Source organism: Paramisgurnus dabryanus, chromosome 20 (assembly GCF_030506205.2).
Source record: "Paramisgurnus dabryanus chromosome 20, PD_genome_1.1, whole genome shotgun sequence".
Lineage (NCBI taxonomy): Eukaryota > Metazoa > Chordata > Actinopteri > Cypriniformes > Cobitidae > Paramisgurnus > Paramisgurnus dabryanus.
The window spans coordinates 8,714,562-8,738,009 of NC_133356.1; the positions used below are offsets into that span (position 1 = coordinate 8,714,562).

General features: G+C 40.2%; 1 protein-coding gene across 2 annotated transcripts in view; it reads right to left on the minus strand.

The window, feature by feature from the left end:
- The window catches only part of arid4b (AT-rich interaction domain 4B), a 75,712-nt gene that overhangs the window by 39,435 nt on the left and 12,829 nt on the right, over positions 1-23,448 (minus strand). For both annotated transcript variants that reach the window (XM_065296272.2, XM_073812803.1), the window contains exon 3: positions 4,778-4,888. In XM_065296272.2, the coding sequence (XP_065152344.1) occupies positions 4,778-4,888 (111 nt within the window). The remainder of the gene's footprint in view (positions 1-4,777; positions 4,889-23,448) is intronic.

A 23,448-nucleotide genomic window follows, 5' to 3' on the forward strand; every position in this document is an offset into this window, starting at 1 on the left:
TAGACCACATGCACGTCTACACCACAAAAACAATCCGGTCTAATGCGATTTCACCTTTGATTGCGACCGAAAGTGGAATATCTGGCACCCTGTTTACACCTGTCCTTAGCGTCGTCCACTTGTGATCCGATCGACCAAAACGCATCTTAATACCAGGTGTAAAACAGCCTTTCTTATACAACTATGATGGCTTGACAGTGAGTAAAATATGGACTACTTTTTATTTTGGGTAAATTATCCCTTTAAACTTTTGCTTGCAACGTAATTCCTCAAGTGATTAAATAAACTAATTAAACAAATTACTCCGGGGTTCCCACACCTTAGATAACTTCAAATTCAAGGACCTTTCAAGTAGGGATGCTCCGATCGATCGGCCGATAATGCTTGCTATGTTTCTCAATGAATTACGGTGAAATGCCACTACATCCAAAAGCCAGGGGGCGCTCTCGTGCAGAAACTCAAAATGCGCTGTAGATGAAGAACAATACACACGCAGCTGTGATGACACGCCGCTCCATGAAATGGCTGAAGGATATATTTATATTGCTGTTCTTCAAATCTTTTCAGGTATTTTCATGATAATAAAGAATATGTTTAATAATTATGTTTGACGAGTGTTGCTTTTTCAAATGCATGTTATAAACGACTCAAACTAACAGTGATTTTAGATCGATAAGGACTTACTGATCAAAAGCCGAAGTACATGAAATAGCTGTAATAAGATCGGCTGTCCGATTCAGAAATGTGATCGGCCACGTATTATTATTGGAGATCGGGACATCCCTACTTTCAAGGACTTTCCAGGTCCAATATCCTAAAATTCAAGGATTAAATGTGGGGACACATTTTAAGTGAGAGCAAGGTTACATCGTGTTACGTTTTAGATACAATGTTACAGTTCCCTTTCAAGGGAACTCGCGCTGCGTCACTGCGTTGACACTTTGGGGATGTCTCCAGGGGTAAGTGCGCCTGAATGTGTATATCAAATTCAACCAATGTTAAGGCTTAACGACAAAGACAGGGTGATGGGGGAGCCAGGAAGTATATCACTATCTGAAATATTGCCAAAGACGGCGTTACAGGGACGCAGGGAGTATTGCAAGGGAGGCACAGCGTCTCGTTCCCTTCTCAGGGAACAACAGTTACATACATAACCGGAGACGTTTTCATGTGTCAAACACAACTATGCAAAAAAGCATTTTGGTATGAATCAACATTCGCATACAGAAGATATAAGCATTTAAAGTGAACAGTTTAGCACGTGTGCTTAAAAAGTATAGAATTTTTATGATATTATCCTACACTACACAGGGAATAATATGGGTTTTTTTCCAGAAAACTTCTTGCATAAAATACATTCAAGCACTTTCAATGACCTATATTTATGTATGTATATTTTAAAAACTTCCCAGGGACTTGAATTTTTTCCCCCAGATTCACAAACTTTCAAGGATTTCAAGGACCAGTGGGAACCCTTTTTTAATTCTGTATTAAAACATAATACATTGTATGTATTATGTTTATGAATTGTAAAAATACAATGACTGCAGTTACATTAATAACACACATACTAAATTATAATTAAAAAAAGGCATTCTCAAGTGAAACATAAACACAAAAGAGAAAACAGATTAGTATCATATATAATGCAGTTGGACAGTTACATGTGTAAAAGTCGTGCTGGTAACTGCGTCTGTGTGTTGAGTATCTATCAGCAGTAAGACATGAACGAGTGTCTCACTGTCACTACAGATAATAGATCTCACACTCAGCGTCTCATCACCATCTCTCATCTGATGGAGATCTGATGGCTCTACAACAGGTCACACATGGACACAACTGACAAAATAAAGCTCTCATTACTGTTACTGTCGAGAAATACTAAGACGTGAGCCCAAAAAACATACATACACGATATTGAAAAAAAAGCAATATGCAATAACTTGCCAAATAATGTGATATGCAATATGCAGTAAGATAATGCTTTGTTTATGCACTCAGTTTGAACTTAAAGATCACGTTCTTCCATCCTGATCATTTTTCAAACATTAGTTAGTGCGTAATGTTGCTGTTAGAGCATAAAAAAATACTTGTAAAATGATAAAGCTCAAAGTTCATCGCTAGGCGATATATTTTCTTTAACAGAAATTTTACAGCGAATGGCTGGTTTGGACTAGAGCCCTCTACTTCCTGCTTTAATGACGTCAAAGCAAGAGTGTTTGACTAAACTCCGCCCACAGGAATACATCAGTCGCCAGCTTTGGCTCAAACAGCGCTGCTAAGCACAGTGAAAACAGCAGTATACTGATAAAAATACAGCTTTTTTTACACATGAAACATGAACACGTTATATTGTGCACTGTAAACACAATAAAAGCTTCAAAAACACAGCAAGAATGGGACCTTTAAAATCATTCAGTTATTGCAAACTATTATTATATACAATGCATATTGCAGTATGCATAAGTTTGGTATATTGTGCAGTCATTACATACATGAACAACACCAGAAACAATTTTTTTAATATCCATATTTGATATCATGTTTTGCTTTACTGTTCCGAAAATATTGCATTGAGGCAAAAATATCCAGTTCAATTCAAATACAATATCTCAACACCTCAGATCAAAATCATGCATATGTCCATACAAACATCTAATGCAAATGAATACAAGAAAACTACACAAACCCTTATACAAACTAAAATGAATACTCATAATGAATAAACATAATGAATATGAGCAATCAGTAAACACAGATAATGTGTTGTTGGAATCCCCATACATTTATTTATTTCTCAGTCCGCCACAAAATAAAAATTAGCCACCACAAATACATGTTTGCACATCGTGTTTATCACTACCTCTGTATCAAATGACAGTTTCTGTACAAACACCGTGGCGTCAGTCGATGTGCTCTGCTGAGCCTCATTTAAGTAGCATTTAAGCATATATGCTAACTTGCGCATCGCGAATGTTCCGCCACAAACTGCAAGTCTGGAAAAAAACTGGTATGGCGTTCCTGATTCTCAACATGTGGATGTTTTTCATCCCTTAAAGGTAGTTTGGGAACTTATAGCAGAGCACAGATGACAACATGTTTGCTCGAGACATCGCTAGCTAGCATGAAGGTAAAGCTAATCTTTACATTATAGCGATGGCGCTGGTAGTGACGATTCTCTCAGACCAATCAGTGATCTACAGTGTTTTTCGCGTCACGTTTTGGTATTAGAGCTGCGAGCGAGCTGGTACTAAAAAAAGTATCGGGTACTACGTACTGCCAGAGCCGGCGCCAGACCATAACTAACAGGGGGGCACTTGGCTTCCAACGGGGGGGCACGCAATAGCAACAATAAATTGCAAAAACAAGACATTAAAACAACAAATACAGTGCAAGCACACACTCATACAACTGGTACAGACTGTCAGCTCATTTCCCGTATAAAGTGCAAAAGACCACAATCTATGCGCAAAACTATTGAACTTCGACCGCGGCGTGAGCGCAAGCTGAGCTCCGCTGCGCCCACGCTTTGCTCGACGCAACAAAAAACCGCCTTCGCGCGGCGCAAGCCATTGAAATGAATGGGTTTCATAGCGCAGCGCACACCGCGTCCTAGCTTTAAAAAAGCCGCTTTACCATAAACACATCGTAATGCTAATAAAGGGTCTATAGCCACATTTCACATTTAAGCTTACGTAATTTAAAACAATGCTAACTTACCTTTAAAATAGCTGAAGACGGCATGCACGAACATTAAACTTCCTTAAAACAGTGTCCTGTAGATTTGTAAATTCCACCTCGACCTCTAATCTCTGAGTTTGAGCCAGTCTGTGTTTGCATGAAGTCAGATGAAGCAGGCGGTGCTGGTTCATTCTAATATCCATATTTTACACGATCCATAAAATGCCGCGAAAAAACACGTTTCTAGTATCAAGTCACAAATATGCTAAAGACGTAAGACGGGTGAGACGCGGCAATACATTCAATCAGAGAAACTGGTCTATTGTAATTAAAGAAAACATATATCAACTATATTTTCCTCATTTGATTACATTACAAGTCATGAAACATTCAATGTTTAATTTATTTTAATTATTCTTTATATATATTAAATTAAAAAAAAACTTTGTAGGGGGGCACTGCCCGCGAATGCCCCCCTTGACGCCGGCCCTGCGTACTGCACCCAATAGAAAATCTCCCAAAAGTAAGCTGACCCGACCCAAACCAAACCGTGGGGTACTATGCAATGGAAAAGCGTCAAATGTTATACTGAATAGCAGAGATAGATTTTTAAACAGTTTTTCCTCATTTCTGGATTAAAACGGGAGCATGGCCCCTCCCCCAACACAACTGCGCCATCTTTCTATCAAGTGGGTGTGGTTTCAGCTCCGACAGTATACACGCCCCCCCCCCGCTTGAGAGCAGAGGATACTGCCTATCTTTCCAAGATTTTATTTTATTTACTTTCCTTTTTTCAATCGTTCAAATTTGTTTGGGTGGTTCATAAAACATTTTGGTGTGACAAACTCAGAACACATTTAATATCTGACTTTCCAGGGACTTTAATGTACCCCACTTTAATTTTGTGATGCCCATGTTTATTTTGTTATTCCAAATGGAAATCATTCTTAGATACCCAGATTAGTTTTTAAGGACTGTACTTGCACTTAAAATTACAGAATGACTACAAGTATCGTATCTGTGTGTACTGATAAGAAAGTTGATTCTCTCCATTAGACTCAACAAGGAAAATTTAAACAAACACCGTTGCTCTTACCTTTGCTTTCACCAGTCTCTTAGCAGTCTTGATCTTGGCTTCACAGAAAGCTCCTCTGTATTTGGCACTCACATCCGTACCCACAGTGAGGTAAGGGGGCTCTTCCAGTGTCTAAACACAACAAACACATACACACGTATGTAAATAACAGAGCGGGGATGTGATTACTCTTCTCAATTCATAACCTTATGAGTAATTCAGTCAAGTGTTTTTGATGGCGTAGAGGAAGAACAATCCATACAGATCTATACTGAAGTCTGTGAGGAGCATTAAATGTACATTACCACCATAACAGCCAATAACTAAGCAAGCAAAAAACAGGTGCAAAATTGCACTCACTTAACATAATCCAACTACATGCACTCCATAAAGCATGCAAAAAACTGTAAATCACTTTTAAACAGTTTAGGAACAAGTAAAATTACAAATACTGTGGCAAAACAGGTAAAACTAGTTGAATTATGTGGCTACAAGGATCTGATGTAGGTTTCAGGGTTTCCCGCAGAAAATTTGTTAGTTAAGGTGGGGTTGTTCAGGTGGGCGAGCCGGGGGCGTGCAATCAAAGGGGCGGGGCGTACGCGTCATGATGAAAATATTTTTATTTAAAACACTCAAATAAAACTCAATTTTGAAGAAACTATGACAGAAAATGAACACATACTAGATTATTAATGAATTAAATGTTTTATCAACAGGCTAGTTATCCTCCAGACATTGACGAACCATGTCTTTCTCTCATTTCGGCCATGTGGCGCGTGTCCGCTCGCAGTGTGAAGCGCGTCCACGCTATTCTCCGAGATGCACTTGACGGCCTTTTGTGCAGCAAATTTTATTTTTGGACGACCTTGTTAAGGTGGTAGGGTCTCCCAGCTTAGGTGTGCCGCCCGAACTGAAAAGTGCTGCGGGAAACCCTGGGTTTGATAATATAGCAGAACCCAGGTGTGTAAAAATACAGAGAAAATATATTATATAACTGTTAAAATCTACAAGAATACTTCTGTCTGTAAATGTGAACGTCTGAATTTTATCTTTGATGTGGATATTCACATGTAAGGAGTTAGATTTTAACTTAAAGGGATAGTTCACCCAAAAATAAAAATTCTGTCATCATTTACTCTCGCTCATGTTGTTTTAAACCTGTATAAATGTATTTGTTTTGATGAACACAAAGGAAGATATTTGGAGATATGTGTGTAACCAAACCATTCGTGGTCCCCATTTACTTCCATAGTATTCTTTTTTCCTACTATGGAAGTAAATGGGGTCCACTGACAGTTTGGTTACAGCCATTCCTCAAAATATCTTCTTTTGTGTTCATCAGAACAAATACATTTATACAGGTTTGTAACAAAATGAGGGTGAGTAATGAGAATTTTCATTTTTTGGTATCCCTTTAAATTTTATAATACAAAACGAACTCCCAAAAATAACACTTCAGTATAATGCACAAAGACATAAAGATGTTTAATTACAACAACAGTTCTTAAATCAAACTTCAGTGAAACAAAGATTAAACTACTGTACAATAATAAACATAAATTGTGACCCTGCTTCAGAAAACCCAGCTAAAGTCATTTCTTTGTGATTTACTGTTAACTCATCCTTTATATATTTTGTATAACCTTGATATTTTTATTAATTGACTGAGTAAGATCATGTCAAAGATTGAACTCAGTTACAGCCACATGTATTTAGTTTTATCCAGAAAAAGGAAATGCAGTAGAGCTTCAACAAATTAAGTTGACACCAGTAACATTCATCGCTTGTGAAAGCAGCATTAATGCTCCATCTGTGGTAGTATAGCCTGAATAAAGTATAATTATACTCTAATACAGTCATCAAGAAGACTTCAGCTCTTAAACTTTATACTTTATTGATCATATGAAGACAGTGAGAGCTCATGTAGGAGAGATTTCTTCAGTGTACTGAAGCCAGACAGCTATTTGACCTTCAGCACCCTCTCATTTACAGACAAAGAGGAAATCACTACTACTGACTGTAGTATCGTCATACAAACCCATGACTCTGAAAGTGAAACTAACATCCAGACTGCGTTGGTCTGAAAGTAGCAAGAAACACATGCATCGCATTGTTTACTAGTGAACTCTACTCTACACTACACCAAACTTTTGTATCACTTCTGCTCTTGACAGTATCTATACCTGTATATAAAGAGTTTGGTTCCAAAACGCGATAAACGCCATTTAAAAAAATAGTTACCGCCAAAATCAGTCAGGGTTTCCCGCAGTTATTTGTAGTTCGGGCGGCCCGCCTAAGCTGGGAAACCTTACCACCTTAACTAGGTCGTCCAAAAAACAAAAACGCTGCACAAAAGGCCATCAAGTGCATCTCAGAGAATAGCGCGGACACGCCGCAAGTGGGCACGCGCACCACACAGCCAAATGAGAGAAAGACTTGGTCCGTCACTGTCCGGAGGATAACTAGTAGCCAGTTGATAAAACATCTCGTGGAGATTAGCGCAGACGCACTTCACAAAATGCATTTATTGCGTTTTGGAACCAAACTCTTCATATGTTTGTAAATGTATAGCATTGTCCTAGTATCTTTATAATCATGTATTTTTACCTACAGTGTATTATCGCACTATTTACCATACTTTCTGTATATCCATAATCTGTATTTCATTCTCTTGGCTCTTCTAGGTATGTGTTAAACGTCATTTTGTTGCTGTGTACTTGCTGTCTATGATGTTATAAGTCATCCAGAGCTCAACATGATCCCGTAAGCCTTAGATCGTCACAAACACTCTCAGTCTTTAGAAGAAACGAGGGCTCTGCCAATGTGTGAAGTACCCAGCATGCTCTGCTCTGCCATGCCATCCTGTGGCTCTCAGCCTGACGGGCATCAACGGACGGGCCACAGATGTTCATTAACATCAGACACACACGACACTGACAGGAGACTCTTAAACCACTGCCATCACTTCACACAGAGAAACAACAGTAACGCGTAAAACACACGTTCTCATGAGTGACATCATACTCTAATATAACAGAACAACACAAACAAAGCAGTGTGAAAACACACTGTACCCAATAATCATAATATATCAGATTTTAGAAACATTGTGAATGTGCATTATATGGTCATTAAGTTTCCTAAAGTGTCATTAGACTAATAACTGTTAAAATAACAACATCTCTCATTAAAACTTTAAAAACAATGAGGTTTGCTAGTTAAATTAAAACTATTTATTTTGGGTCACTAGTTAAAATGTCAATGTGAAAGCCTCCGTTAGGATGTTCTTCCACTTAAAGGGACACTCCACTTTTTTTAAATATGCTAATGTTCCAGCTCCCCTAGAGTTAAAAATGTGATTTTTATGGTTTTGGAATCTATTCAGCTGATCTCTGGGTCTGGCGGTACCACTTTTAGCATAGCTTAGCATAATCCATTGAATCTGGTTAGACCATTAGCATCACGCTCAAAAATAACTGAAGAGTAGTGATGCACCGATGTATCGGCCGCCGATATTTATCGGCCGATTTTTTATTAATTTTAAACCATCTGCATATCGGCAATGGCACGAGAAAGGCCGATACCGATTGTTTATTAATTAACTGCATAAAGAAATCCATTATATGTAATAAAAAAAAACGAGTTAATGTTGTTAATAAAATAAATGCTGAATAGCAAAAACCACCTTTGAAGGTTGTCATGCTGTCTTTTTATATTTGTTTTAGCTTCATTTGTGCCTCTCTTATTATGTTGGGCAGTTGAATGTTAATTAGATCAAATCCGTGTTCAGGTAAAAATAATTTGATGCAGAAATAAACTAGCTAATAGACCAACTGTATAGTATTGTATACAAGTGTTTAATATCGGTATCGGCCAGAAGTTGTCTGTTTAAATAAGTATCGGCCCAAAAAAATCCTATCGGTTCATGCCTACTGAAGACTTTCAATATTTTTCCTATTTAAAATTTGACTCTTCTGTAGTTACATTGTGTACAAAGACCGACGAAAAATAGGAGGCACAGTGATATTACGCAGTGCCCGAAATAGTCCTCTGCTATTTAAAGTTACCAAAGGGAATACCATAATTCCTCAAATAAAGACCGGGGCCTTTATGTACCTAAACTGCCGAAGGTAACAGGCTTTTATTTGAAGCAGGTTTTTATTAGAGACAGGCCTTTAGTTCAAATTCCATCTGTTTGATAAATAATTGTTTTCAATTAGCCGTTAAATTAAAAGCGATAGTCTTCTAGTGGATAGAGATCATTCATTTTTTACAGGATATTTTTTTAAAGGCGGAGTCCACGATGTTTGAAAAACGGTTTGGAGAAGGAAACGGGCCGACTACCAAAACACACTTATAGCCAATCAAATCAAATCAAATGCCGGGTTGCGTATGTGTGGGGCGGGTCTATCAACAGAAGGTCCAGATTCTATTGGGGTAGGGGCGTGTTTGTTTGGGTGATTTCAAATATCAACATTGGCTTTCAAACATCATGGACTCCGCCTTTAAGGTTGTTGAAAAGTCCTTCACTAGCATTAAATGAGACCCATCCAATGTAGCTACTGCCATCTATTGGCAGCTGTGCATTATGATAAACTTAAATGCACTTAGGAGATAACACCGCGCTTACATTATCCAAACCATGCCCCGGCGCGATCGTCCCCCGTCCCTACTCCATGCACGCACTCACACTGTACTTTTATCAATCTGAGACCTGCCGCGCTTTCGTCATTAAAACGCAATTGTTTTGAGCAAAGCAGGAGGTAAAGCACTCTTAACACTGGAACCCATCGTAATGTTAAGTCTGTGTTTTTTATTCAGTCGTATGAAGCCCTCTCACATGCGTATGATCAGTGTTGGGGGTAACGCATTACAAGTAACGCGCATTACGTAATAATATCACTTTTCTGAAGTAACGAAGTAAGAAAAAGTCATGCAAAAGTAACTTAAAAGTAGGGCTGGGCGATAATTCGATAAAGATAATTTTACCGATATAAACTTTTTCGATAAAACGATAAGGACAGTTCGATAAGTGATCGATAATGTTTAAGCACTGTGCGTAATGTTGCGCGAGCACTTCCGGATGCGGCACACGCTCTTGGTTTACAATCACAGTGACAGTCAGACTTGAAGGAGTGGAAGATGAGGCAAGTTATTCATTTATTAGAAGAGACCTATGATTTTCGCGATGCGGATAACGCGGACGGAATCACGGAATCCAAATGCGCGGAAACATTTTCTTGTGTGTAATGTTGGACGCGCAAACAGGGTTCGTCAAACACAGCAGACACAGGTGCGTGCAGTATACTGTACTTTCATTCAGCGTCCGCCTTGCGCACGCACACGTCCGCCCAGCTTTAAAAGTATATTTACAGGACATTCACAAATTCAGGAAACTGAGGAAAAGCAGCAGATCCACCACTGCAGTGAATATAGTGTTTGGGTATGTGCGCTCCCACAGCAACGTGACACTCTTGACATCCATTTATCAGCGTGTATAGCTCGTATAACACACGCGTGATCACTGAACTAAGTTTTCTTTCTTGTTTAAGTGAACATAAACAGCTGTTACTCAGTATATTAAAACTTAAAGCAGTCTGTCTTGGGTCTTAAAGTGACAGTAGTCTGCTGCTTTTGTGTCAGAAATGTGTTGATTTCATAACAAATAGATTTACATTTAATACAGATGCATTAAAACAAGATTTTAGTTTTTGTATTTGTCATGTTCTGAATAAAAAGTAGTTTAAAACCATTATTAACTGTCTGGTTTTTACAATTTTCATTCAGGAGCAAAAATCTGCCTTTAAATTTGACAGGAGTAAAGATTTGTTATTTATCATGATAATTATCGATATCGACTGATATGGAAAACATTTTCTCGATAATTTTTTGGGTCATATCGCCCAGCCCTACTTAAAAGTAACATAAGCATTACTTTCCATAAAAAATAACTAAGTAACACAATTAGTTACTTTTTTGGGGAGTAACTTAATATTGTAATGCATTAATTTTAAAAGTAAAGTAAGTGCTCGCGCAGTTGACGTCTCTCCTTTTGAAAGGCTCTCTGGCGCAATTGTCTTAGTACACAATGTAACTACAGAAGAGTCAAGTTATAAATAGGAAAAATATAGAATCTCTTTGGTTATTTTTAGCGCGATGCTAATGGTCTAATCAGATTCAATGGATTATGCTAAGCTATGCTAAAAGTGGTAACGCCAGACCCGGAGATTGGCTGAATGGATTCCCAAACTGTGAAAATCGAATATTTAACTCTGGGGGAGCTGGAAAATGAGTCTATTTTCAAAAAAAGTTGAGTGTCCCTTTAAGGTTATGGGCACTGCACAGGATTTCACGTTATAGGCAATAATCCCTTCTGTTAAGGACTAGGCACTTCAAAACCCAAATTTAAACTTTAAAAATCCTAAAAGAGACCTTTCTGATCCTCTTTAACAACCGAGAGACAATGAGAGGACCACTGAAATTCAATTACTTAATAGAAAAAAAATACATTTCTTTTCCATCTCATATGTGTTTGTAAAGTCCTGAATTGACATTCAGATCCAAAACACAGAAAACGTTCAAACACTTGCTTTAACTACAAGTGTTCAACATACTACATTCTGAACTTACATGTGTTGCTCAGACATCAGAATAGATTATTGAATATAAACCAAGTTTGATCACATGTTAAAAGTTTAGACGTTTAACAGTAAATATATTAGCATTAAGACACATGACATACCAAACAGGTAAAGATGAGGAAGATCTCACTGAGACCATGTAAACGTTGAGCCCCTAATACAAAAACACAGTCTCAATGAGAGTACAGTGAGATTTATTCACGTGTGTGGCTTTATTCATGGCAGTAAGTCAATGCTAGATGATGAAGTCATTGGTGAAGGGAGTTACAGCACTTCATTCCAATATAAACACATCATTAGTTCACAGAGCAGCTCCACCTGAGACGCGACGCGACTGCATGTTTACATAACCATTAACTAACAATACAGAGGCATCTGCTCACTTGAGCATGAATCTCTTCTCTACATGAAGCACATTTTAAGGGGTGGTATAAGGACAAGAGAAAAAGTTTGGCATTGGCGAGTTTAAGAACGCAAAAACATCTCAGCTTTTGATTTAGAGAAGCATGAATAAGAATGAATCCATTCCCTTCAATGATTCAATGAATCTGACTTATTATTTCCATGTTTGGCACAGTGTGTGCTGGTGAGATAAGCCTGTTAATTATTCTCATAACCTCCCAAAAGTTTCCCAGACAGGGCTTATCCTAGTCCCAGACAAAAATGCATGTTTGAGCTGCCTTAATTTAAAAACAGCATGCTTTGACATATAACAGACATGGGCTGGGTGATATTGACCGAAATTCGCATGTTCATTATTTTGAGGTGAATGGCGATATATTTTCTACAAAACAGAATAAATACATGCAAGTCAAAGCCGCATGTAAGATATCATAATCACTTTAATTAAACAGCATATGATGAAAATGAAATATAAAGACAGGGGTTTTCCCCTGTGTGAAAATATGCATCTGGTTGGAAAGCTTATGTGTGATCTCGGTGTGTATTTCTGCAAGAACTTCTGTTGCAAAGAAGAAGGATCATATCAGACCATACAGATATAGATGCTATTGTCTCATCCTGTATCCCGATGGGAAAAAATACAGATAAATTACTAAAACTTGATATACCGCCCAGCCCTACATCAGCGCCATTGTTTTGTCAAGATGCATACCAGTATTGCTTTTTAAGAGTAAGGGAGGTTTGTAAAATCTATTTAAATGTCTCAATATAATCAAAGCCTAATTGTGGATTAATCTAAACCCTGTCCTGGGGACTGCCCCATAATGACTTAAATATACAAGTAATTTACTGGCTGGCTGACAAGCTATTTGCAGAGATGATTCAAAGTCTGTTGTTTAATAAATATGGATGGAGACATTAATTCATCAAATTCATACATAATTTTACTTACATTAGCTGAAATTTAAAGTTACAATGATCGAAAACATGATTTTAGCCTTGTGAAATGTACAAGAGAGCAGAATACCTCGGCCATAGGAGCAGGTGTGTCATATGGATTTTTGGCTACAGGGAATCTTATGATTTCATGTAGGGGTGGGAGCTAAACCGGTAGACATGATTAGGCGGTAGAAATTTTGGACTATCGTCTCTATCAATGTTATGCGCCCACCTCACGCTCCTGTGCGCGTGGTCACGTAATGTTTGTACATTTATTTAAGCACCGCAGTTTTTAAACATGTAATTTTAAGCCATTGAAACTAGGGCCGGGACTCGATTAAAAAAATTAATCTAATTAATTAGAGGCTTTGTAATTAATTAATCTAAATTAATCGCATTTTAATCGCATATAAATATTTGACCTGAGAACATTAAGAAGTAATTTTTTACATGGATTTTAGTATACACTCTTAGAAAGGATGTGTTAATTTTATACACATCATTGTGCTGTAAGCTTTTAACACATTATGTGTAATTTTAACACATTATGAGTCATTTTGTCTTGATTTTGTGTTCAAGTATAACACATGTTGTGTTAAAAGTAACACAAAATGTGTTGTTTCAATAATAACACAGAGATGGGTGGATTCCAGGACGACGCAGTTAGTGTGTTGTCCCAGAATCAACACTAATGTGTTGTTTTTAACACATTCGTTCTTAGAGTGTACCATGAATAATGACTGAATACATAAGCTTAAGCAACAAAATATTGTTTATTGAGCCCTATTCGGACAGGATTGGTTTTACAGGGGTAGATGGCGTAATGTAATTTTACCACAGGACGTCGGTAATATTAATGGTCAATTCGGACGGGATTAGAAATCTCTGTAAAACATTCAGAAGTGGGAGTGGTAACTCGTTGGCGCAGCGCGTCACCTCTCGTCTTCACGTGCACGTTACCTTGCTTCCAGATATCAGATGTGCAAACAACATGACACAGACAAGGAAAACGCGAAACACTGTGTTTAATTTCAGTTTGGGGAGAACGTCAGTTTCATAAACAGTTCCATGCCTCTGAGAAGTAAATTTGACTTTTTTTTTAAAGTTTGTGTCGTGTTTTATTCAGAAACTGACTTGTAACTGACTTGTTTCTCCGTCTAGAACGCAAGTAAACGCTTCTTTAAGCGCTTTTATATTTAAAAGAAACCCGCAAATTAAAAGGAAATGACGCGATTTACGTGTATATTTACAGCTGGTCTATTCGCACTGGATTTGTATTACCTGAGGTAATTTCTCCGGACCTTTTTACAGAAGGTAAAAGACGCCGTAATCTTTACTGACATTGTCCGTAATGATTACTGACATGGAGCATTCGGACTGGACTAAAATCACCGAGAAGCTCTGATAAAAACTTGCTTTACCCCACATCCCTATGTAAAACTAATCCCGTCCGAATAAGTCGTTGTGCCCGGAGTCGGGCTAATGTCCACGCTAGCTGCTGTATGTTTTGCATTGAGATGCTCGATGTGCTGCGGTGATATGTGAATTCCTTGTTGCATAGCTTACACACAACCATGCTTTTATCGACGCTTACATCCGTTCGTTTTTTATAAAAAAATTCCCATCCACGGGGCCAACCAAAGCGATCTCATCAGCCTCTTGGTTCATGTTCACTGTGGTTTGTTGTGAAGTCATGAACGCTAGTTGGTGCTCCAGTATAATCGGTCCGCCGAAACTCATGAGAAATGTTCCGCGGTGCAAAAATAAGTGCGATTAAAATGCGTTAAAAAATTTTAACGCGTTATTTTTGTGTAATTAATTAATCTTAATTAACGCGTTAAAGTCCCGGCCCTAATTGAAACACAAACAACAGATCTATATGCGTGCGCTCTTTCTGTGTGTGAGGAGCGCGCAAGTGCTGCTCTTTCTGTCTGTGAGGAGTGCACAAGTTGAGCAACCGCTAATCGTTCTCTCCATGAGGAGCACGCAAGTCGAGCAACCGCTAATCGTTCTGTCTGTGAGGAGCGTGCAAGTCACACAGCCACTGCTCTTTCTGTCGGTGAGGAGCACGCAAGTCAAGCAACCGCTAATCGTTCTGTCTGTGAGGAGCGCGCAAGTCACGCAACCGCTGTTCTTTCTGTCTGTGAGGAGCGCGCAAGTCGAGCAACCGCTGCTCTTTCTGTCTGTGAGGAGCGCGCAAGTCGAGCAACCGCTGCTCGTTCTGTCTGTGAGGAGCGCGCAAGTCGAGCAACCGCTGCTCGTTCTGTCTGTGAGGAGCGCGCAAGTCGAGCAACCGCTAATCGTTCTGTCTGGGAGGAGCGCGCAAGTCGCGCAACCGCTGCTCTTTCTGTCTGGGAGGAGCGCGCAAGTCGAGCAACCGCTAATCGTTCTGTCTGGGAGGAGCGCGCAAGTTGTGCAACCGCTGCTCTTTCTGTCTGTGAGGAGCGCGCAAGTCGAGCAACCGCTAATCGTTCTGTCTGGGAGGAGCGCACAAGTCGAGCAGCCGCTAATTGTTCTGTCTGTGAGGAGCGTGCAAGTCGAGCAACCACTAATCGTTTTGTCTGGGAGGAGCGCGCAAGTCGCGCAACCGCTGCTCTTTCTGTCTGGGAGGAGCGCGCAAGTCGAGCAACCGCTGCTCTTTCTGTCTGTGAGGAGCGGGCAAGTCAAGCAACCGCTAATCGTTCTGTCTGGGAGAAGCACGCAACTTGCGCAACCGCTGCTATTTCTGTCTGTGAGGAGCGCACACGTCGCGCAACCGCTGCTCGTTCTGTCTGGGAGGAGCGCACAAGTCGAGCAGCCGCTAATTGTTCTGTCTGTGAGGAGCAGGCAAGTTGAGCAACCGCTAATCGTTCTGTCTGGGAGGAGCGCGCAAGTCGCGCAACCACTGCTCTTTCTGTCTGTGAGGAGCACGCAAGTCAAGCAACCGCTAATCGTTCTGTCTGTGAGGAGCGCGCAAGTCGCGCAACCGCTGTTCTTTCTGTCTGTGAGGAGCAGGCAAGTCGAGCAACCACTAATCGTTCTGTCTGTGAGGAGGGTGTGAGGAGCGCGCAAGTTGCGCAACCGCTGCTCTTTCTGTCTGTGAGGAGTGGGCAAGTCGAGCAACCACTTATCGTTCTGTCTGGGAGGAGCGCCCAAGTCGAGCAACCGCTGCTCGTTCTGTCTGTGAGGAGCACACAAGTCGAGCAGCCGCTAATCGTTCTGTCTGTGAGGAGCGCACAAGTCGAGCAACCGCTAAACGTTCTGTCTGTGAGGAGCACGTAAGTCGCGCAACCGCTGCTCTTTCTGTCTGGGAGGAGCGCGCAAGTCGAGCAACCGCTAATCGTTCTGTCTGGGAGGAGCGCGCAAGTTGTGCAACCGCTGCTCTTTCTGTCTGTGAGGAGCGCGCAAGTCGAGCAACCGCTAATCGTTCTGTCTGGGAGGAGCGCACAAGTCGAGCAGCCGCTAATTGTTCTGTCTGTGAGGAGCGTGCAAGTCGAGCAACCACTAATCGTTTTGTCTGGGAGGAGCGCGCAAGTCGCGCAACCGCTGCTCTTTCTGTCTGGGAGGAGCGCGCAAGTCGAGCAACCGCTGCTCTTTCTGTCTGTGAGGAGCGGGCAAGTCAAGCAACCGCTAATCGTTCTGTCTGGGAGAAGCACGCAACTTGCGCAACCGCTGCTATTTCTGTCTGTGAGGAGCGCACACGTCGCGCAACCGCTGCTCGTTCTGTCTGGGAGGAGCGCACAAGTCGAGCAGCCGCTAATTGTTCTGTCTGTGAGGAGCAGGCAAGTTGAGCAACCGCTAATCGTTCTGTCTGGGAGGAGCGCGCAAGTCGCGCAACCACTGCTATTTCTGTCTGTGAGGAGCACGCAAGTCAAGCAACCGCTAATCGTTCTGTCTGTGAGGAGCGCGCAAGTCGCGCAACCGCTGTTCTTTCTGTCTGTGAGGAGCAGGCAAGTCGAGCAACCACTAATCGTTCTGTCTGTGAGGAGGGTGTGAGGAGCGCGCAAGTTGCGCAACCGCTGCTCTTTCTGTCTGTGAGGAGTGGGCAAGTCGAGCAACCACTTATCGTTCTGTCTGGGAGGAGCGCCCAAGTCGAGCAACCGCTGCTCGTTCTGTCTGTGAGGAGCACACAAGTCGAGCAGCCGCTAATCGTTCTGTCTGTGAGGAGCGCACAAGTCGAGCAACCGCTAATTGTTCTGTCTGGGAGGAGCGCGCAAGTCGCGCAACCGCTAATCGTTCTGTCTTGGAGGAGCGGACAAGTCGAGCAGCCGCTAATTGTTCTGTCTGTGAGGAGCGCACAAGTCGAGCAACCGCTGCTCGTTCTGTCTGTGAGGAGCGCACAAGTCGAGCAACCGCTGCTCGTTCTGTCTGTGAGGAGCGCGCAGGTCGAGCAACCGCTAATCGTTCTGTCTGGGAGGACATGTAAGTCGCGCAACCGCTGCTCTTTCTGTCTGTGAGGAGCGGGCAAGTCGAGCAACCACTAATCGTTCTGTCTGTGAGGAGCGCGCAATTCGCGCAACCGCTGCTCTTTCTGTCTGGGAGGAGCGCGCAAGTCGAGCAACCGCTAATCGTTCTGTCTGTGAGGAGCGTGCAAGTCGCGCAACCGCTGCTCTTTCTGTCTGTGAGGAGCGCACAAGTCGAGCAATCGGTAATCGTTCTGTCTGTGAGGAGCGCGCAAGTAGTGCAAGGAGGAATGACCTTTATCACGTTTTGGAGAAAAAAGGAGAAAAGATTACAGAATAATAGCGGATATCGGATTTTGCGTAAAATGAAGAATTGACTTTTTAATACTGACCTGATACAATACTGATTTTATTGTTTAACAAATAATTTAACAAATAAAAAAAGCCATTTATCGCGTTTTGGAACCAAACTCCTCATATACAGTGAATGAGTCTGTGTTTATCATATGTAAATATGGCTTTACAGTATCCTGCACTGCTTGCATTTGACGACCAACTCGAGAATGTACCACTCATATGAAAAACAGTTAGTATAGATTCCATAAAAAAATCCAATCTAGTCCGGACGCTACATATATTTCAGTGTGATTTGCAATAATTTTCGCTTGTTTTTAAATGCTTGAATTCAAGACTTAAAAAACATGAATGATTTATAACATGCTTTGTAAATGTATTAGGGCTGTTGAATATTATAATTTTTTCTATGCATCGTGATCGATTACTGCAGCAATGCATAAAAACTAATAATCAATTATTTAAAAAAGCTGTGTGTTCACACACTCGCGTCTCTCCTCTCTTGCATCTCTCTCTCTCACTCGCTTGCATCTTTAGGATGTAAAGAGCTCAGTCGACACATTAAAGATGCCACATTGCGTCTCAAAGCAAAACGTGCCATATCAATGAAGCGCGCACCCCTGCAGCAGAGTTTTAACGCTGGGCTTTGAGGAAAGAAGACAAAGAGCCACAACAATGAGGGAGACAGACTTAACTGTGAAGTAATACAATAATTTAGTGATGATTCACACACTTAAAATGTATGGGGTGTTCTAGTTTCACTTTCTTGTTTCACCGTTTTTTGTTGTTTTAGAAATATTTGTCTTTTATTATAAAACAAATATCCCACGGCTCCCAGAAGCACACACTCACACTGTACTTTTATCGATCCGAGCCCAGGCGCGCTTTCGCCATTAGGATGCAAGCGTTTTTAACCAAGCTCTCTTAACTCTTTCACCGCCAGCGTTTTAAAAAAAAAGTTGCCAGCCAGCGCCAGCGTTTTTCATGATTTTCACCAAAGTTTAATGCTCAGCTTCTCTCAATCACAAACTATACTCTCAAAGAGAAAAATCAACAACAGCCCCATAATATCTCATTGCATTATATCAGTTTATGATACATGATACTAAATCAGAGTCACCAAAGCAAAGAATACCAATGTAGTGATAATGTCATTGTCACAGATATTTCAAATGCATTGATCAGAAATAAATGTAACATCTGAACACATGATTCTATTCTGGGGCTTTTTATTGATGTTTGCCACACAAGCATGACTTTAGTTTTTTCTCATATTCATACAGTTAAACTTCTGCTCATGACACATTTGGAGAGCAGGAAAGAAATCTTTTAAGTTAACCACCTACAATTACTCAGGACACCTTAACAACCACAAATTTTAAAACTATTTAACCATAAAAAGATAATTTTCGGTAATCGTTCAAATAAGTGAAGAGAGTAAAGACTGTATTAAAATCTACAACAGAACAAAGTCCTACTTGTTTTAAATATACTCTAGCAGAGCATTTATTGTGCTATGATATCTTCTGCATTATTCACAGCTATTCCATTTGACATTGATTTAGTAAATGGTCACATTTAGCTAAATTCGTAACTTGTTTCAAAGTCATTGATAGAAATAAACTACTCAATTTAAATTGACAACGCACTTTCGGTATGCAGTCCGAAAATATGGCCAAACTGGAACACTTAACCAAAAACAAACAAAAAAAGATTTTGATTATGTACAATACTTCACTGACTGTCATATGTGAAATCTAACAATGGTTAGGAACAGGTCACTGTTGCCCACCGAGGGCAAGTCTGGCCACTGCTGGTCTGCTCTGTCACACTTTATAAATAGAAACAGAGATGACGATCCCTCGAACCGACCCCAAATTACCCCGCTCAACATGTCATTTGACAGAAGACACAAATGACAACACCAAACACAGAGATAAACCGCATCACGGTAATCACTCGTGCACACGACATCCTGGGACACAAACTCAAAGCAGCATACAATAAACCTTACTAACAATAATAAGGCTTATTTGCCAAGTGAAAGGATTACATTTTTCCCAAACTCAAACAGCGGAAAACAGCCCTGCTTCAAAGTCGCTCTTTGTCATGATTATCGGAGCTTTTTGAAACAGTCTGCTGTATTGCTGACCTAACATGACATACAGTACAAGGATGTTTGTACTTATGCAAAGTAAAAGATTAATATGAAATTAATGATTTTAGGTTCCCAAACTTTTCATTCTGTGACCCACTTAGACGGGTATAATCTATGACCCAATTATGTAAATATGTAATGTAAATATTTTTTACATTACTGCATTTGGCAGACGCTTTTCTGTGTATGTGTATTCCCTGGGTTCGAACCCATAACTTTTTGGGCTGCAAATGCAATGCTTTACCACTGAGCTATTCAGGAATTTTTTTTAAAAGAGTACTTTATATTTATATTTTCTTTTCATTGTAAGATTAAAATGTAAGTTTAATTGCAATTTCATTGTCATTAAAAGTTATTAAAGGTAGGGTATCTAATTTTGAAAACTGCGGTAGCCGACTAGCAATCACAACCTCATTCACCAATGAGAAAACTTTGCAGTAAAAAGTGAATAACATTACCAAAATAACCAACATAAACAACTGGTTTACATCAGAATTAGTTAAAGCACACTTTCGATTGTGTAGACGACGTAGTAACTATATCATTACGCTAATCCGAAACGAACACAAATTTCAGAAGCAACACTATGTTTCATCAAAGTAGAATATCTGAATCCATCTCAATACAAACATATCGCATACCTACCTTACCATAATAAACAGTGCCATGACCCTTTCAGACCCTTTGCCTCCTGAAGCTGTTTGCATTTCGTGGTAAAGCTATATAGTTACCGATGTTAAAGGCGCTCTAAGCGAATTGACGCGTTTTAGACCATAAAACATTTTTTGTTACATACAGCAAACATCTCCTCACTATCTGCTTGCTGCCTGTCCGCTGATCAAACTGTAAAAAAACGCGATCTCTGTAGACAGCCCAGGCTTCACAAACGGCAATATCAACATAGTGTCCAAACCTAGCACCACAAAACAAAACAAAGGGTTCCAGACAATAAACGACAAAAAAGGATTTGGGGGTGGGGGTTGGGCGCGTTCATGAAAGCAAGGAAGGGAGGGGGAGGAGTTAGCCACGCTCCGTCTGTTTGAAAACAATTCAAACATCAACAAAAAGTAACGTCTCACAGATTTGCTTAGAACGCCTTTAATTTGGGTTTTTGCTCTTTGCTGATCCAAGCAGTTTTTGCTGTTGTGGTTTTAAAAGATGTCTTTTGTTGTGTGGCTCCTGTGCAGGTTGTCAATTCAGGAGCAAAGTTTGCCATTCCCCCCCTGTTTACAGACGGGAGGTAAGCGCGCATGAACGCACCGATGACGTATGGGGTCTGCGTGAACCAGCTGCAAGGTGGCATTCAAATTACGCTTACGGATGAGGGACAAAAAAGGCAACGTCTGTTAAGACCGAGATCTATGATTGGTTGAACATTTTTGGTCCTATGCCTTTCACAGATGACATAAATTTCTACAAATACATTTAAACAACTTAAAGTGACTGCTATCAGGATGTGAGGAAACTTTTAACCAGCATAACTAAAAATGTTTCTGGATCAAATCGGATACCCTGACTTTAATAGGACAAAATTGTTTTCGTGTAATTCACTACAACAACCAAGTGATCCCAAAATGTGGGTCACAAAGTGAAAACCCCTGGACTAGACTACAGACTCTTGCACTGTGGCTTTCTGTTTTTTAAAAAAAAATTCAACCCCGAGTACCTCCCGAGGAGACGCGTGCTATTACTTTTCCAAGTACTTAGGCTTGTCAACAATAAGACACATGTAAACAATCCTATAAACTCATACAGAAGGAGAGACCGAACTGTACAGCAAACACTTGTCTGCTTTTTCACTGTTAATCATCCAGACCGACTAGCAGTACTGTTGTGATTTATTCTGCACAGTCAAACATCACACATGTTTCTCAGATAATACGAAGACTAATTATTCATTACAAAAGAAGCCATAAAGCAACACACGTGACCTTTCAACTAATGTTGTTTCTAGCATTAACATTCTGTTTAATACATGCACCTGTTTTTGCAGATTTACAAACCCGAAACAACACAAAACAACACAAACACTATTTGATCTGTTTATTTGTCCATTAACATCACACCACACAGCTGTGGTTGTCCTAGGGGTTGCTAAACTCTTGCTAAAAGAGATTCTTATACCACACGCTGAAATCAACACATCCGAAGAGATGTTAGAGATGCTGTGCGGTGTAAACCACAGGGAAACATGTAACCTAAGATAAACATCACACACCAATGCCCACGTTGGTCAATTGAAAAATTATTTTGTCAGAAGATGGTAAATGTGGGAAAGGCCTGAACAACCTCAAAAAAGCACATGTGCACTTGAAGCGGCCTGGAACCGCTCTAAGTTCAAAATCCCAGAAAATTGCAAACAGATTAATCCCAGGGTCGACTGTGGGATGGAAACCTAACCATATTAAGATTAGTCCCAAAATGTGTCCTGTGTGAACAAAAGGCATGAACAATCCTATAAGGGGTGTGCTATAGTGATGACGCGTGTGTTTGAAAAATCGCAGGTCATAAGCAAACTTTAGACACTTAGAATTTATTTCGAAGTGAACGAATCCCATTTCCTTATACATCACATCCTGATGTCATATGTAGGATCTTTACGGGATGTGTGTGAACGCAAGGACAGATTCCAAATGCACATTGCTTGCACTTTATGTTGCACCAGAATATAAAGCATTTGCCAGCATGTTTAAAAATTAACTCTTTATTAAAATCCAAACCAAAACACCTGACCACACACACATCACATTTTTTACTACACGGCAAAATCTCACAGGTGTGCCTGAGCACATCTGTGTGCTGGAAATTAAATTTCTACAACGACAAATGTTTTACACTTTTAGAGTATTAAAGCCATAAGAAGCCAGTCAATGAACCTCAGTTAAGTCTTAATTTCTTACCCGATAGAGCCAGCAAAGAATCGTACTTCCCTCCACTGACTTGACGCTATAGTGCAGGACAGATTTCCTTGCTGCCTGCCATGACCATATGCTACAAGGGTGGATGCTAAAAGTGTTGGAGTTTGCTAATGGAGCGTGACTCAGTGTCCACTCATCCGCGTCTACACCACTGATGTCATTGTGCCCTAAAATACTTAACTAGTTCCCTGCCTAGTGCACCACCAGTTATCTCTAACACAACCCTGAACAATATGCTCCAGTTTATACACACTTACCCAAGCTAACCTTGTTATTTGGAACGAGTGCGGTCCTGAACATTCAATTCAATTCCAATTCATTTCTATCATGATTTCCACAATTCTCCATTGTTTACAGGAAACACATTGTGGAATAAACAGTAGTTATATAAAATTATTATTGGTATTATTGCAAACTTTCCATAAGATGTAGATTTGTGATATTAACTGTATAAATAATGGTCTGTAAGACATTAGCCTCTTTCACACAGTTATTTCGGTAAATTAACATGAATTTACCAGAATTAATTTACCAGTAAGTAAATACAAAAATCACACATACCGTCTTTTTACCAGTAAGATATCATTCACACATCAGAACAAAAATAAACTGTGAGAGAAAGCGGAAGTTACCTGTGGCGCACGGCGAGCTCATTTGTATTTTTAAACAATTGCGGGTAATTTCGATCCACGGTCCCCATTTTGTTGTTTTTACATCTGTGACAAACGCTGACGTCGCGAAGTTGCTTGTGACCAAACAACATTGCGTCAAACGAAACCTGCGTCTTAAACAACAGTACTGTTTGCACATAAGGGCTTCACAGAGAGTGTGCTAAGGAATTCGGCAAATAGATGGTAAGCTGTTTTAAACAACTTTGGTGAAGAAATGTGGATGTTAA